The sequence below is a fragment of the Lagenorhynchus albirostris genome, chromosome 3, assembly GCF_949774975.1.
Source record: "Lagenorhynchus albirostris chromosome 3, mLagAlb1.1, whole genome shotgun sequence".
Taxonomy (NCBI): Eukaryota; Metazoa; Chordata; class Mammalia; order Artiodactyla; family Delphinidae; genus Lagenorhynchus; species Lagenorhynchus albirostris.
In genome coordinates, this window is record NC_083097.1 from 51,584,637 (window position 1) to 51,603,385 (window position 18,749).

Here is an 18,749-nt window from a genome sequence, read left to right on the forward strand (position 1 = left end):
AATGGTTAATGCTGTGGAATAGAAAGGGATCAAAAGCTAGGACCCAGACAAAATTGTTCAACAGTGGAAAACCAATTTAAATAAATAATGACATATCTACTAAATGTTGTAGATGATGTTTAATGTTCAGAACAACATAATGTTCAATATGTTGAGAACTGACTACAAAGCATCATAAATAATATAATTCCATTTTTTTATATACATGTGCCTATGTAGACATAGAAAAAGATGAAATATATAGATCAAAATATTAACAGTGGTCTTACAATATTGTGTCTTTTTAGTTTCTTCTTTCTACTTATCTGCATTTAAAAAATTTTACGCTTTAATATGTATGACAAAACCCAAATATGATTATCACATTGTCATCTGAAAAACCTGCTCTCTTCCACACTCATTTAAAGTCTTACTGAATTCAGTAGTTTTTCAGTGAGCCTTATCTCTATAATACCAATGCCTACTGGGAATCTTATTACATATGACAACCATTCTGAATAATTAAGATTTCCTTTTTCATAGTCTGAATTCAAAGGAATAAAGAAGAAATTAAAAAGGAACTAAGAAAAACTGGACTGATAAAAGAGAAATATTTTAAATACATATCATTAGATCTTTCCAACAAAGAAAACTGTTTGTCTAAATTTTCTATCTTTTTCAAATTCCATTTTCTTATCTCCAAACAACAAAAAAAAGTGAAGAAGTAAACTTTTATTTCTGAACTACAAAAGGAAGGGAAATATGAAACAATTTTAATTGCGTAGGTTAATTCCAATATGTCAATTATCCTTAAAATGTTAAAAAAAAAATCTCCCATGTAATATACAAGCACATGATATATGGAATGAAATCACCAACCACTGGAACCTCAAAGGATGTTTGAATAGCATTTGAACTTAAACAAATAAAAAAGCTGAGGCCAAAATAGAACAGATGTAACCAGGCCCACTCAGATGCCTTAAATGGCTGATCATGACAAACATAATACTTAAAGTACTGAGTGTCGGGGAATTAATTTACTGGGTTGAGGCTCACAATTATATGAAAATATGCTTAAGTTATTGGAAACGTCAAAAAATATCTTGTGGTTTTTGAGCATCACTTTGTTTTATATAGCTTTTCAGTTTCTCTTGAGATAAATTTATAAAAATAATTAGCAGAAGAAAGGAAAATAAAAAAACAAATGTCTTTGTAATACATATCATAGGTTGTATTTCTATACTTTCTCATGTCTGGCTTTTAAGGAGTTAGTTACATGGTGATCACATTTGAAAAAGAAGAGACATGAAATTTTAAAAGTCTTAGAATAAAAACTTCTATCACCCTAGATTCTGTGTTCCTTATTTGGTAGCTGCTGCCCTAAACCTTTTCTAGAGACTAGGAGTGAATATTTCCCTTTAAAATTAAAACATTCAGGCAGACACTGACTTTGGATATTGAAAGTTCAAAGGCATTATTATTTTGGAACAAATATCAAGAAATGCATCTTGCTTTAACCATATTAGGGACCTGCATTCTTTATCCATTGTAAGTCCCAGATTTTTGTGACTCCACTTTTAGAAAAAGGCTTACTTCATTATAGAGCTCTCCTCTCCAGTTCTAGAGAGCTTGGAATACATAATCTCATTTGCCTACACTCGCTTTCTTTATCAATTTCATGTTGGGATAATTAGCTAATCTGGGGGATAATGGTTACTCTGATTTCTCACACAAGAATGAAATGCCATTCACACATATTTTGTCTTGCTATTGTCAATCAGGCAAAATCTCTACAAAGATCGGTATTTTCAGGATTAACTCAGCATCTTTGTCCTTTTTCGCATAATTATTGCCTTTTGCTCAAACAAGAAACCTTTCTGTTCCTACAGATTACACAGTGTGGCCCACTGATAGCAGGTCTCATATTTTTAAGTTTAAATTTTTAAAAAGTCATCATTAAGATGGATGGGCTCTCTTCTTGTACCTCCCTTTACAGTGAGTTGTAACTGTTACATTAATCAACAGAAAGGGACTGAAGTACACCTCTAGGCCTGTGCTCTACACTCAGAAGACAGGATGCCTTAGGATGACAGAACTTAAAACTGGGTCAGCAAATTAAAGCACTGATACTCCATTACAGAACATTTCTAAACCATTTAAAATGTCTTTAAGCCTTTAGGATAAATATCTGGAAAAGATAGGACTGCACGCCAATCTACTATATTTTACTGGATCTAAGATACCATTATTTTATGTACCATTAAAGAAAAATAATGCCGATTATTATTGTAAGATACCATCAATTGCAAAATGAATCTAATTTCAGAGATGTTAAAATGCAAATGATATGTGCTTTAGAATTAATGAAATATGACAATTGCCAGCACTATGCCAGGATCAACCTATTGAAGTTCCTGCTTTAAAGGGGTTAATTACTAAGTCCTGTGGATAAATAGGAATCAAAATTCCACCCTCTGTGATGTTTTACCCCCTTTTCTCAGCCTAATTTATTTATATCGTATGAATGTATGTTTCCAAATAAGAATATCTAATGTTTTTCTCTTTGCATTTGAAGAAAATAATTCTCACTTCTTTCTCTTACTTACTCTGGTGGGCAGGGCTCAGTGTTGCAGGTTCTTTGATTTTCAGGTGGCTTACTATCAGGGTCACAGTAATTGTTCTGGACAATGGAGTTGTCGTCCAACCTTTTACAGACCACCTCCTGTCTTTGGACACCTTGAGAAAAGGAGGACATCATTAATTGAAGAGTAGTTTACCTTCCAGTAAGTTAGGTATGCATAGCTTTCCTCTGTGGGGGATCAACCTCACTGGATCGCTGCTGTCTTATCTGTTCCAGAAACATTTGACTGCTCCTCTAAAAAGGAGAGAAGACCTGGTCATTATATTGCAAATTTAGGCAAAATTATTGTTCTCATATTTAGAAACATAACTGTTTTCAAGTTCAGAAAAGAAACTATTGGTAATTTTAAACAATTAGTATTCCCATTTGTATATTCTTCTTCATGCTTTCCTTTAAAAAAAGAAACTTTATTTTCCCAAAATATCATCAGATAAAATGTATGAATATACATTTCAGTGCAAAACAATGGTTGGATATCTATGTAAAAACAAAACATTAGGGACAAATTTACTTTTTAATATTTTGTAGGACAAATCCAATCAATTTAGTCTTTGTTAGGAACACGTAACATTCACACATTTCATTTTTTCTCCTTCCATTTACAGATTTATTTCTCTGAAAGCCCACAAGTCTAGAATTTAAAGACTGCAGTGAGCCTCTTTAGACTGCAACCCATCAGTAATCTGTTTGCTTTGATAGAGTCGGCCCTTGTTGATTACACCACTGGCAAACAGATATACACATTTTCCATCAAATATTAACTTACAAAATACTTATCTCATTCTTAAAAATTGGTCTATGTAACCTGTTTGCCACAGCTAAAAATATTCTCATAAAATTTGTAAAATTCTAAATATATGTTTATTATTTATTGGCAAAGATATCCACCACACCTTGCTCACATTTCACAAAATACGAAGACACACACAAACACACTCTTATCTGTAAACATGCCTGGTGAATACACTTTATGCAGATTCATTTTCTCTTCAGTGTGGAGGAATCAAAAGAAGCAAAGATAGGTGTATCAAGGTCTCAGAGGAAAGTCAATCTACAAGACAATGCTAAATGTTCCAGATCCTATAGAGGTAGCAGCTTACTCCCAGAATTGAAAATAAAAGCACAAACTAAGCTATCCCCCTACTCATCCATCCCATCTCTATAACCCGGTAGGCTAAATTACCTAGAACCAGTTATAAAAGCAGCATTAGCAGTATCCAAGCAACTACAGCTTCATACCTACCTAGCCCCACACAAACCTTCAGTTTTTCTTTTTTTTTCTCAGTTGCTTTTAGTAGTGCCCTAAAGAAAAGAGTTTGACCCCAAATTAGGGAAATCAATGTGAAACAGGACCATTCAGTGAAGGAAACTGTCACTTAAAGAGCTACGCACCAAATGCTTCCCCAAGGTCCCTTAAACATCCTGGGAGTCTGCAGGTGGGAGTCCCTCAGTCATCATGTTTTGCACACTTCTAACTAAGCACTTTGAATTTAAAGATAGGGAAATCTCTTTCCCTGATGGCAAAAACCATTAAGTCCCATAGCCTCCATGATGGTGGTGAGCAGATGAAGAAGGTATATTTTATTACTTGCAGTGACCCAAGGCTCTTACTGATCAAGTTTTTTGGTTTTCCTAAATTTAGGGGTTTAAAATATAGACAAACAACTTACTTGCAAAATGTCTCAGAGTATGTGCTGTATTCATTCCATCCCAACCCCTTGAATAGGCCAAATATCTCAGTTTATGCGACAACAGTTTGGAATTTTTTAACTATTAAACTTTAGATTTTTGAGGGAAGAATGATTCACACCAGGCATAGCTTTGACCCATTCACAGATGTTCCACAGTATTCACCACATATCTCCTCACTGTGTCATTCCAGTGGGCAGATAACTAAGTCCATGTGATTCACCTGGACAAAAATCTCTATTATTAGTCATAGGATTCAACACCCACTGCCACAGTGGCTCAGAATAGCCATCTACCTGGGTTCAATACTTGCTCCTATCAGGAGGAGCAGGGGACTGCTTTTATAGGTTAGCATGGTTATTTTTTAAAATATCCATTCAAATATAATTATACTTGGAGGGGGGAGACTCAAAACATCCACTTACACAAAGGATTTACAACTTCAGCCAACTTTTATAAATACATTTAATAACTAAAAAAAGATGATTAAACTTGCAATAAGGAAGTTGGCATTCAAGCTAGTATCTCGGTTGTTTTTCAGAAAAGGATAAACTTTTTATTTTTATTTTATTTTACTGAGGGAGGATAAACATTTTCAACACTACAAAATGGAACTGATATTGCTTTATATAAGTGGCAGAAACATCAATTCAGTTTCTACAGGTTAAGATAAAGTTCTACTTCCTTTAAAAATCGTAGAAATGTTGTTTGGTTATAATGACATTAGTTTTTAAAAGTAGCCTTTAATATAAAAGCAAGGCTTCTGCAATTTGAATCACAGATGAGGTATTAGTTATTAGAGGTAAGATTTACATTTGATTTTAAGAGAAATTCTAGCCATGTATGATCTTGAAAAACTTCAGCTACATAACATTTATTGTTAAAAATTTGGAAAATACACAAAACCAGAAAGAACAAAATAAAAATTATCCACAATCTCATATCTTTGCTTTGGACCTTTATTTTTTATTTTTTTTTTTGCTGTACGCGGGCCTCTCACTACTGTGGCCTCTCACTACTGTGGCCTCTCCCATTGCGGAGCACAGGCTCCGGACACGCAGGCCCAGTGGCTATGGCTCACGGGCCCAGCCGCTCAGCGGCATGTGGGATCCTCCTGGACCGGGGCACGAACCCACGTCCCCTGCGTCGGCAGGCGGACTCTCAATCACTGCACCACCAGGGAAGCCCTGGACCTTTATTTTTAAGGTTATTTTGTTCTTTGGTGGGATCCAGTAATTAATTTAAAATTACATAGTACACAAACTAAAAATGCCAGCTAAATATGGTTGGCAGGTCATTCATTCATTCATTCATCCATTCATTCATTCAATAGAGAATAATTACTGAATACAAGGCACTGTACTTCTTATGAGATATTGAGCTAAGTGCTGAGAATTACAAATTGACTTAATTTTGTCATGCCTCTCAGACTTCTTAAAAACTAGAATTTAGGATATTTGGGGGTACATTTCACTTTCATAATTTCAGAATGCTATTTTTTATGAAGTAAAAATTAAAGTCCTTGAATAAGCAGCTGAAATAACTGTATTTTACAAAGATGCATTTTCCTTGCATTCATCTTTTATTAATTTTCTTCTAAAATGTCATATTAGACAGTGTGGTATTTCACACTCGAGAACTGACTGACTATACTAGTAATCTATTCCAAACCTTCCTAAAATGCTGAACTATCTCCCTTCAATAGCACAAATCTCCTTCCAACTTTTACCCCCACACTTGGCAGGTTTACAGAATTTTTTTTTTTCTTTTTAAATCAGCAGCAACAGAATAACTCTCTAAACCAATGCACCTAATTGGATGGATTTTTCAACACATACTTTTGGATTAAAGAGAATGCAGCTTTTAGCTTTAGAAAACACAGATCAACTGGAAATAATCTAAACCAAGTCAACAAGAGAAATGATTGAGTTTAGAATCTTTTTATATGAACAACCCTCTTGTACATAGCTTCTTTTAAAGTAATCTGTAAAACATTGCTAAGAAGTTGATTTAAACCTTTCAGGAATAATTACATCCAGTTACACAAAACCACTATGCTTTCAAATCTAAAGATGTATAGTTTATAATCCAAAACATAAAATGTCCGTATGACCAGTCAGTATATGCCTAATCAAAAACAAAATTCTGGTGGCTTAGTGCCCATATCCCCTGGAGATATGCAGGTGTTCTGCAGAATTTAATTGGTCAAACTTAAAATTGCACTAATTATATTTATTCTTAAACACCTGAAGTTACTGGCATGCAAATTCTATACCCAATTCTGTTTTTAAAGGCAATTCCTCTTCCATGCTTAAAAAAAAAAAAAAACTTTAATGGTTTCATATTACAAAATTTAAGTACAGAGATGCCATTACCAATATATATTTACTTTAAACTCTCTAAAATGGGTGTATCCTGTTTAGAGTCTTTTAATTTGCTTACCATTTTGGTTCTTTGATACCAAAGATGGTTCTTAACACGGAAATATAACTCTTATTTTTAACCTGGAAGTTTAAATTTGTCAGATCTTATATTTAATTTCTGCTAAAAGTTACAGATGATCTACTTGCCCATCAAAGGTTCTGCTGTCCAATGTGAGGAAGGAGTACCCAACTTGAATCACTGCTCAAGCTACACATGAAGAAATGGCATTTAGTATTTTGAAGTAGCATACACCATAGGAAAATGAGCAAGAAGTCCACCAAGCTGCGAGTGAATCCTATATGGAGCCCTTCATCTGTTGTGCTTACTCTAGGAAATGGTGATGGTTCAAGAATATAGGGTCTTTTGCTCAACAGCTGCAGAGCCAATCCTGAGTGAAGACTTTAGAGACCATTCCTCCTCTTCATTTCTTGCCTCCTTTTCAGTCCCTCTCCTACTCTTCTTATAAGCTGCTCAACGTTCTCATGTCCCATCTCTCTTCTTTCAGATAATTAAATCATTTAATAAGTTCATGTGTAACAATATTTAGCAATTTATTGCTTTTCTCAGGGTAGTTCATCATTTTAAAAGTAGAGAGAGGGCACTTAATGCACAGAAATTACCACCTGAATCTCATTTGAAAGAGTGATATGTATTAAACCAAGAAGGATGTGGGAGAGGTTAAGGGCAAGAGAAAGATCTTCTAGGTCTTCTCAAATCTACTCATAAGAACCAGCATTTCAGTCCTAGACGATTCAATTGGTAAGTGAGCAGTCTGTAACTACATGTAAGTCAGTAAGGGAAAGACAGAAAGGAAAAGTGTAACTTTGGGATTGATGGGCTAATCAACATCTAGATAATTTAACCTAGTGGCAAAGCACATCCTATCTACCCAAGAAACCGTTTTCTGAAGAATAGGGGGGAAAAAGTTAATAAGTCAGAGCTTACAGTACAAATGTGGTTGGTGGCTAAGGCAACAATTTGCTTAACCACAGCATCCAAAGTAGCTAGCAACCAAGACAACACTATATAACCACAGTATACAGAGCATATGGCCAACAACATTAATTTAATCTAAATCTTCAGTGCAGATAGCATCCAGAGAGCAACAAGTGCCAGGAAAAAAATGTCTCTCTGCTCTGCCTTTCATGGCTGGAATCTGGCTGCTGTGCTGTGTGATTATTGGCCAGACATAAGCATTTGTAGGGCAGAGCAAAGCCCATCTGCCTTGGATCTAACAGCTGGCATCAGGGTACCAATCAGCTCCACCCATTTGCTTCCTTCTTCTCAAGAGCCTCCTGCTAGTTTTTATCTCCCAAAGGTTTTCTTTCTCTGCCTTTCCAGCGTCTTCCCTTCTATCTTAAGCAAAATTAAATGTCCCAAGGAAGCAGGATTAAGAAAAGGAGAATGCAGCTCTAAAAATATTTATTTTTCCAGAACAACTGTTTAGTGATGGTAAGGTAGGGTGGCGCATACATATACTGCGTTTATTTGAAATCACACTATCCCTGGAGGGAATTCTGACTACTCATTATAAATTAACAGTAATCTCTTCCATGGAAAGGTCTAACTTAACTCATTGAATTCCTACTAAGTCTAAGCCATGGGTTTTCATTATCATAAGGGGGAAAATGAGTGAGACAGACTTGACCTCAATGAGATTACATTAATAATGAAGGGAGGGGATAAAACAAGTACCATTATAATTATATTATGGAACCTACCTTATCTAGTAAAACAATGCACTTTCAGATGTAATATTTCTAATTTAACAGTTCTTTCATTTTGTTATGTTGCTGTCTGATTTCTCTTTCCTTTATCTTCATGGATTTTAAGAACTCTTCTCATAGCCAAATGTCTGAGGTAATTCCCTTTCACTTTATCTTGTTACGATATTTTTTTCTCACTCTGACTTCTGTCATGTTTAGTTACTACCTCTTTTTGAGTTCTAGGCAGTTTAGATAAATGATCTAAGGCAAGTTTTCATTCTCCTTTGTAAAATGAGACCAAAAAATTAGATGATTTCTGATGTTCCTTTCAGACCCAAAATTCTATGAAAGTTGTCTTTTCTTTTTTCCTCCACAATTCAATTGTTCATTTTTCCCCCTTCTAGATCTGCTTTTCCCCTGTCCTCTACAGAATAATAAGTCTGGAAAACAGGCATTTGTTAGATTCCATTTGGTTCTGCGTCGTGTTTCAGTGTCTCATTTCTTAGCAGTGCGAGGTACATATCAAAGGGGTTAGACATGTCAAGAGGCAGAACACTAACTAGAAATAGGACTTTGTGAGAGACAAGTTTCTTAATATAAAGAATTAACCCATATTATACTAAAAAGGAATTTCCATGAACTTCAGTAGGAGCTTATTTGTTTTGGGTATTTCATTAAACACTTTAGAGGAATGATGCTGGAGTACAAGGAGGTCTTGAGTTTCTTCCTTACATTGTGATGGATTTATTACCAATAAGAAGCTTTTCTTTAATTATATATAGAATCCTTTTCTTGGAACCAAAGAGTAAATATTTCAGATTTGAATTATAACAAGGACACAATCATAAACAAGCTGTATAGTTTTAAACTAAAATCTTAATTTTATTTAGATAAAAAATGGGAATAATAATATCATAAGATCCTATATAATCAGGATGATAATGCTTATCATTACAAGAAGTTTTATTTTTTCCCAAAGTATTTTATGCATAATACCTTGTAAAGATGCATAGTGTTATGATTGTCAAAAATGAGATTTGGGACAAAATTTCAGTGAAGTGAAACATGACCTGTGACACACAGATCATAAATACAATAGGAATGCACTTAAACTTTGGTTTCAGCCTTACCCAAGTTTTTCAGTGAGTAAGATGTATCCCGGCCCTATTCATGTTAGAGAAGAATATAATCTCTAAAGCAACAGAAATGAAATGGAAGAGGAAGGAAAACAGCATTAGGAGTGTTTTAGGTTAGCACAGATTTCTTGCCCTCAGTTATAAATCTTAACACTAGAGAAAAATGCAAGCCACAATATGCAAGGGTAAACAGTAAAAAATGTCAGGTTATCAAGCTAAACTTTCATATGTAAACTTTTTACAAGAAGTTAGAAAGCTTAAATTATATTGAAAATATACAGGAGAATTCAAAGAATTTTTTTAAAAAGTGTATTCTATAGGGGAAGCTACATACTTAAGGAAAAAGATAAATAGAAATAATTATTAGAGACAAATAAAAGAAAAAAACATATTAACTTCCGAAGCATGAACCAGCCAAGAGCATGAGTTTACCTAGAGGAGTAGCCCTCTCAAGGGCATGTTGCAGGAGAACTGAGCCAGGTGCAATTGATGGCTACAGAGCATAGGCTTTTGGGAGCTGTGATGTTCACAGGTGCCCTGCTCTGATGCCTGGTACAACTAATCCCATATGTTAAAGGGTACTCTTCCTTCTCAACATTGAAAATGAACTGAAAGAAGGGGATGATAGGAGAGAGTGAACAGGGTAATGCCACAGTCAATGCAATGATAGACTATTGTCTAGTCTTACAAATATTTTATTTTTCAAAGACCAAAGAGAAAATTACGGAATAATGAACAAAGCTGATGCAAATCTTTATTCCTTGTAAACTCAAGTCACGTTTTACAAGGGACGTGTATCATTAAAAATATCACAGTGATCTGTTTTACGTCTAAGTTTGGTATATACAGGAACCAAATGTAAAAGGACCCTCATAGTTTCAAACAATAGTACAACCTCACACAGAAAATATCTTTTATAGGGAATTTTTCTTAAAAACTAATTATATAACTATATTTCTTCAAAGGGAAAGAAATGACAATGACTAAAGGGCTTTCAATTATTCAAACTAAAATTTCCATCTGGTACCTTTTACTTAACTCAAAGTAAATTTTGGATGGTAATTCCTAAATTAAAGTTAAGCAAACAATTATAAGATTTGACTTATTAATGTCTATTTTGAAACTTGAAAATCAAGTCTATTTTGAAACTTGAAAAACAATTGAATTTTGTTTTCCTCTGTTCCATTTTGGGACCCCTCCACTTTGAGTTTCTTTCCAAGTTAAGTGAATATGTCCTTTATAAGCTGCAATACAAGTGTTAATGGTCAGTTAACACTAACCATTATTAGTGATGTTAATATGTTAGCCATGTTAGAATTAGCAAAGAAATTAAAAGGACATCTGTGAATATGTAAAGCATTTGCCTTTGTTTTATCTGGTACTTTGAGAGCTATTCTCTTTCAGTCAGATATTAGTACTGGCAAAAAGACTGCATCATATTTTTCTAATAATTACTTTTTAAAATTGTTATTTTAGAATGGACTTACGTACTTTTAAGTGCACAATTATAGTTCTGTTGTATCATTCTTGGAAACAATAAAATATGTAACATTAACATAAAGTGCTTCCATAGAAACAATGTAGAAATATCCAGCTTTCTAAAGGGGCGAGGTAATCTGCATGATAGATTCATTAAAATAATTTGAAAAGTCTATTATTAATAAATGGAATAGTGTGGATTATTACATAAACTTGTTAGGTAGTAAACTGCAAGGGAGAATTTGCTATCAGGGGCTCTTTTAAATATATAGTTTCTTTTTCTTTTCTCTCTCTTTTTTCTTTCGCTTTAATCACCCACTAACCTGAAACTGAACTAACAGAGACACAGGAAGGAAGCATATTCAGGAGGGCACATCAGAAGATATACTTAATACAGATATGAAGGGGAAATTTACATATTACTCAAAACCTCTAGTTTCTTAATGGAAGTGCAGAAGAGTCTCCATTTTTAAACTCTGAACATCACCAGGACCCTGAATAAGGAGTTTATATGCATTTTTTTCCTCTTAGGAAATGAAGTTCACCATCTACTGAAAGGAAGTTAGGTGACTAATTTTTATCCAACTTTACTGACACTCATTTGAAATCAAGAGTTCTCAAACTTTCCTGGTTCACAGTACTCTTAGTGTCCCAGTACTTTTTTCACAGCCCTCCCAGGCAGAAAAAAAAAAAAAATCTGAGTTTCACTTATTAAGTAGTTAGGTCCAAACAACTCAATAGTAATAATTTGTATGGTGTATGACCGTGTCACTGTGTTTCTATTGAAAACGTACAATATTCTGCAGTGCCTCTGTGAGTCTGCTGTAGTGTCCTGGGGTACTCTGGGGCATTGTGAAAAATATGGCCCTAAATCAGGAAAATACAAATAGTACTTGGAAACTATGTAAAGCATCTTAAAAATCTTAAAGAGTAGAAACCAGTTTCAATATGTATAAGAATCCAGGTGAGCCAGGTGAAACCACAAAAAGTAAAATAAAAAGAATTTGCCCTAGTTAAAAAGAGGAAAAACAGAGAAAAATTTTTTAAAACTTATATGCTACACACACACACACACACACACACACACACACACACACACACACACACACACACACACACACACACACCACATTAGGCTTAAGATGCCATCCAGGGAAGAAAAAGAATAACAAATAAAACAAGCATCTTTATAAAATTTGAGCGTCAAGCACACAATAAAAATTAATTAGGCTATGTAAATGTAAAAGAAAAAGTAATAACATTCTAAATGGTCAAAGACAGTTGATTAGAAACATTCCTGAAACACTCCATTGTATAAGTAAGAAAAATCTGTGCCCTTTGATCTTCAAACAAAATCAAAATTGCCTCTAAAAATAAACCTGTCTCCCCCTCCCAGACTTCCATCTAAGCATAGCTTTAGCTTATCTTTTTTTTTACCCCTGAGCTGCTAAGCAATGAATGTTTAGCAGAGAGATGCCTTTGTCAGCAGAAACCTGACCAAATTGGTATGCAATTTTTTGTACAAAGAGAAAGAAAAGCCTAGAAAAAACAGTTTGAAGAAAGTAATCAAAAGTGTCAGTAGAACTGATTGCAGGACGAAGACTGTTTATTTACAGTATAAATGTAAAACTAATACATGAAAATACATATGTATTTCTGACCTTTCTTTGCACAACTAAAGGATCCTTAAGGTTTCTTTCCTAACAGAACAGGTACAACAGTACAGCATCAACTCTCAGTTAATTGGTTTTGGAAGTTTTGCTTTAAAGCCTAAGGGTTGTATTAAATAAGAGGAGGAGTTGGGGGCGGGGGGTCGGGGAGAAGGGTGGGGGTGGAAGGGGAATGGTTTGAATAGTGGGAAATGAGAGCACATCCAGAAAGATAGGGGAGGAAATTATCATGAATACTGCTGCATTTTGCAAAAATTCATTCCCTAACAAAAACAACAATTTCCTAAAACAATAAAAGGCCTTCTCTGATTACAACTATAAGTCACAAAGAGAAAAAAAAGTTTGTTATCAGTTTTCACAAATGTTGAGTTAAAACAGGGGCCTCATATTCTGACTTGAGTCTAAATTAAAGTTGGTTAAGTACATAACCACTTATTCATTTTAGCTCCCTAAGTACCACAGAAACTTGAAATGAGAAGAAAGAATTTTGGAAAATCTGTTTAGCACAATTGCACTTGATCTTAGCCAAAAGGCCAAGAAATGATATTTAGCACAATTTCGGTCAGTTTTGAAAGCATTAATTAGATGCTTATAAATGATCTATCAGGTAAAGAAGAAAGCATGTAAATAAACTAAACTACAAAAATGCTTTCTAAAGGCATGTTGAAGGCCAATGGCCACACTAAACAAAATTATGAAATTAATTGGTATTCTACCACTTTTTTCATTTCCTTCTCTGATGTCCCTAGCTACTTTCCCACCCCAGATACTTATACCTAAATCGTTTGCATTCCACTAGTAGCCAACTAATAACAGAGGTGTGAGTTAGTAATGCTCCCAGAGGTATTTGCATCTGAATGTAAATTATTTGAAGACTAAATAAACCTTCAATTAGCCTCAAAGGCAGTACTTCTCAACCGTGGCTACACATTAGGGACCTTTTAAAAATCTGATGCCCAGACCATACTCCCAAGCACTTAAATGGGAATCTCTGGGGGAGGGCCCAAGCGTCAAAATTGTTTAAAGTTCCCCAGGTGATTCCAATGTGCAGCCAAAACTGAGAATCATTGCTTTAGGGAAAGCATTTGAAAAAATGAAATTTCAAGCTAGTAAAGGAGAAATTCTTGAGTGGGGAATATATCATGTTGCTCTATTGATGATGTCAACTGATGAAAAAGCTCTCTTCAAGGTAAAGGACCATTTTTATTACGAGAGAAAATGCTACATTAAAAAAAAAAAGAAATCACTAGACTTCTAAGTCTTGATTTCAGCGTTACTTCACTTGAGTATTACTGTAAAACAGGAAAAACAATAGCAGTGCCTGTCTCATGGTGCTATTGAGAATAAGCAAATGAAACAGGGAACCAAAAAATGTTTCATAAACTGTAAAGTTCTATTTGTCATTACACAGCTGAGCTAGAACCATTTATCATTAAAAACACTAGGTATGTGATTACAACTGTAATATGGATTATTACCTAAAGGATATGTTAATTTGTTTTAATAGATATTTATTTTATGAAATCTAAGTATCTAGCCCAATGTTTCTTGAAGTATGGTTGCTGAACCAGTATCACCAGCATCACTTGGAAATTTGTTAGAAATGCAAATTCTTGGAGTCTTCCCCAGACCTACCAAATCAGAAACTGGAGGCAGAACGTAGCAATCTTGTTTGAACAAGCCCTCCAGGTGATTCTGATGCACACTACAACTTGAAAACCACACATCTAGCCAAACATCAGTAAAAAGAGAGTATATATAACTAAAATCAAAAGATGAATAAACATCATTTTTTCAATCTTTAAAAGTCACAGTGCAAAGGTGTATCAGCATAAATTACTACTTAAAAAAACTCCTAAAGCTTTGTATTTTAAAATAGTACAGTTCTCACTACCTAGCCAAGCTTTATCAATCAACACATTAATCACGAATACAATAGTAGTATATAAATTTAGGAGTCAGATTAATTACAGAGTATAGAAACAAAACTCTAGTGGGAGTAACAATGGTTCAGAAAATAGTCCAGTTTTAATTGTCTCAATGGAAAAGGCATAACTGTATCTTAAAAATCACATTTATCCTGAAGACAACACTCCACAGCATCTCAATGTTCTTATTCAGGCTAAGGAAGTGTGTCAGCACTGACTCAGAGAAAAGACCATTTCTTGGACTGAATCACTAGCAGTGTTTCCTGCAGTCTTAGATTTGTCACTGGGTCTGCTAAGCAACAGAAAAACAATCTCAAAACTTCTTATCTTAAAAGATCTCGTAAGAGAAAATATCAACATTGCTCCCAAACTCAAAGTCCAAAGGTCGTGAGAACATTGAACAGTCTTGTGAGACTGCAATAGAAAGTTCTTTGAGATCTTTCTTGTTCCCTCTTTTTCCATTTTAAAAAGTTTTGGCAGTATCAAGATACCTAGCACCACTTTGGAAAGAAGAGAGTGGAGTATCCCTGTTAAGAACACACGTTAGTATTCATCCTTAGTTTCTGAGTGAAAACTGAGAAGAAATGACTTTTTCCTGAAAGATTCCTTAACAACAGATGAAGTTCCATTTACCATTACTGAGCAGATGACTCTGGCTCTCTCTTTGATCAAGATTCCTGAGTCCTAAGGGATTTTCCTTTTCTCAGTCCTAAGCCTCCTGTATTTAAAGAACCTTGGGTTAAAAGTGGGGGTATGTGTAGGAAGAATAACTCCAATAATTGATATCTGTACTCTATATTCTAGGAAATATTTCCAACCTATTCAAAGTAAACAAAAGAATATAATCAAAATTATACTATCTTTCCCTGACAATTGCTTTGCCCCACCTTACAAAAAAAATAACAATTCTAAACTCTCATTTCCCACACTGGGAAGAATAAAACAAATATATAATTGCCAAAATAATTAATTCCTTTTGTTCATTGACTTATCTGTACGCATTTATTGAGTTCCTAGTATGTTCCAGACATTGTTTTAGATACAAAATGAGTCTAGAAAGATGCATAGACTTCAGTGATGAGGACGTGGATTCTATGTGTCTAGAGTGCTGTTTCAGTTTCTCTGTCAACCAAGACCAGTGGTACTCAAACTTGAGCAAGCATCAGAATCACTTGGAGAACTTGTTAAAACATAGATTTTGGGGCCCCACAAAGAGAGACTCTATTCAGTAGGTCTGAGATGGGGCCCCCAAATTAGCATTCTAATAAATTCTCAGGTGACATTGATGCTGCTGGTTCGGGGACCACACTTTGAGAACCACTTACCAAGAAATGCAGCTCATCACACTATGCCTGCTGATTTTCAAACACTGTACATCTCTCTTCCAAACAAGGCAATGGCCTTAGAAAGGCTTTTTACTCACAACTGAGCAGAATTACAGTTCCCAGAACCACCTCAAATATCTAGGATTAGTAGCTCCAGAAGAGAAGAAAGAAGTATAAAAAATAAAGAGAAAATTCTCTTTCCAGGGGCTTTGCTCCCTCCTTGTTTTTCTTTTCTTTTATGCCCCATCACAAGAAATCACTCTTCTATTATGATTTCTCAATACAAGTGTTATGGAAAAGAATAACACACATTCAGATTTTTCATACTTCTTTACTTTAATAAAATCATAGTTTTTCTTCTAAATTCAGTTCTCTTGGCCTTCTCCCCCACCCCTTTTTTGTTGGACTATCTCCTTTCTGAACAGAAGAATAGAGTTAGAAGGAACACTGAGAATTCACTTAATCCCTCCTTGGCCTCAGACAAGACTGAATCTAAACCATCCCCAAATATAGCAATTTTCAGTACAAAGATGAACAGGCACTAAGAACCTCCCATTCAACATTCTGTCACATACTTGAAGATACTATCATAATATACTTTCCCTCAGCCTTCTCTTCTCCAAGCTAATCAACCTCGACATTTAGACTACTTCATTAGATTTCCTGAACTTTAAATTATTTTGATTCTTTAATAAGTTTATCCCACCTTACCTCAGGGCCTGAATTATGTATTTACTGTTATCATGAAGACTTCTTTTTGGTATGTGAAAAGGGGAAAGTTAATTTATAGATTAAATAAAAAGGAATTTAATTGGAACAAAGAAATATATATATATATATTTTATATATATATATATATATATAAATGCCACTATAATATAATGGCATTCACTTGAACAATTAATTTCAAATATCCTTTATTTTGTTAAAAGAAATAGTAAAGCCCTATAGTTTTTAAAACTTTATAAATCACCAGCCATTTTATACATAAAACGGATGGGAGTTAGAGATCTTTTTAAATATGCCACAGATTACACATAACCATGTTTCATGACACTTCACACAGGAGGAAAACATTATTATTGTTCATTTGCTTTTTTTTGCATAGTGTTTACTACTTAAGTTGGAGTTTATCCATGATTTAATTTTGTATGAGTCTAAAATTACTGAATGTATTATTGTGATTATTCACTTCTGTGAAAATAATTTCTCTGATTCAAGCTTTGAGAATCAGAAGTGTTTAGAGAGTCAGTGAGTACAGGACAAGATAGGATGAAGTCCATGTACATCATGTGTTTCTGAGCGGTTCAGAAAGGAAAAATAGGTAAAACATTGGAATACGGGGTAAAATGGGATGATTCACTTTAGTTCCATCTCTCCCATTCTAAATATCACTATTCAAAATTTAATCTTTGCTTTTGGAATGGTGAGGTGCTCTAGTCCAGCGCAGGCCTGAGGGATAGGTTTTGTCTCCTTGCCTATTGGGACCAAGGTGTACGGTGGAGGCGATGCATTTAGTCTCCAGAGAGAAGGAAGATGCTGCTTGCACAGCACTTCTACTCACCAGTCCATGCAGCAGCAAGGGTGTTGGCTTTGAAGGAAGCCAACTGTCCTGCTCTCCCAGCCAGAGGTAAAGAATTGCATTGGTGGCCACTAGAGGGAGGAGGATTAGGAATAGAGTAAATTGTGGGGAAAAGGCACCCATGAAAAACGCACATGGGACAACCAACACATCACCAACCACCGCCTAGCAGCTACCTCTCTGAGGGACTATCATGGGGTCTGCAAACACCATTAACCCAGAGACCCAGACACCAGTAATTATTGTAGTATCCCAGTATATAGCCCCTTAACTTGGATGGCTGCAGAAGGGAGTTTGAATAGTATTGTGGGAAACATACAAGCACACAAACACAAACACACAAGCACACAGACATACATTCTCATCCCCCATTACAAGACGTTACATCTGTGCCGTCTGATTCTTGCTCATTTTCTTATTTAAAACTCTTGATGTTCTTTACCAAGAATGTGTTCACGAAAAGCAAACAGCCCACCTTCAAGATAGTCTTGGGAGAAGCACCAGCAGAGACACTCATTGTGCCAAGATGTATTTTACCAACAAATCTGTACAAATTACATGAGGTTAAAAACAAACGGAATATAATATAATTAAAGCAAAGTTTCTTTTGCTAAATTACAGCTTGAAGCAAACCTGCAAGAAATATTTCCAATTAGCTTCTTTAGCAAACAAAAGCATAGCTCAGAATGTTTTGCTTTCCATCCTGCCCTCTGGGTGGGCTGCCTAGTGGGTGTCTTACCTCCAGCACAAGTAGCTGAGCATTCTGACCAAGGCTGGTGATTCCATGTAAAGCCAACTTCATTGTCTCCACTGCCCGTCCGGGTGATGGGAACGTTGAATTTATACCTAATTCCCAAATTCTGTTCCTGAAGCAGAACCTGACATTGAAAACAACTGGTGAAGATAATTAAAATACAATGAGCCTTTATTCAGATATTTACTATTTCTTTTGAAGAAGAAAATGTCATAATGTAAGTCTTAAGGGAAATTTAAGACAACTTTTAGAACACATGCAGTTATACTGAATTTTCTACTTCCGTTTTCATGGGTAATTTGGAGCCATTTCTCTCATTTGCCTTATTTGGTTATAAAAATATTATTCAAGCAGGCATTGAAAAGATCAGTCATATGGAAAGAGCACTATGGTCTTAACTTTACACAGACTTTTACACCCTTGGGCAGACCATTTT

At 34.9% G+C, this 18,749-nt stretch overlaps 1 protein-coding gene across 1 annotated transcript in view; it reads right to left on the reverse strand.

Annotated features, from left to right (window-relative positions):
- Positions 1 to 18,749, reverse strand: part of ADAMTS6 (ADAM metallopeptidase with thrombospondin type 1 motif 6) — a 266,740-nt gene that overhangs the window by 32,943 nt on the left and 215,048 nt on the right. Inside the window, exons 19-20 of the mRNA XM_060143008.1 lie at positions 18,299 to 18,437; positions 2,586 to 2,715 (exon numbers count right to left, since the gene is read on the reverse strand). Coding sequence (XP_059998991.1) covers positions 2,586 to 2,715; positions 18,299 to 18,437 — 269 coding nt within the window. The remainder of the gene's footprint in view (positions 1 to 2,585; positions 2,716 to 18,298; positions 18,438 to 18,749) is intronic.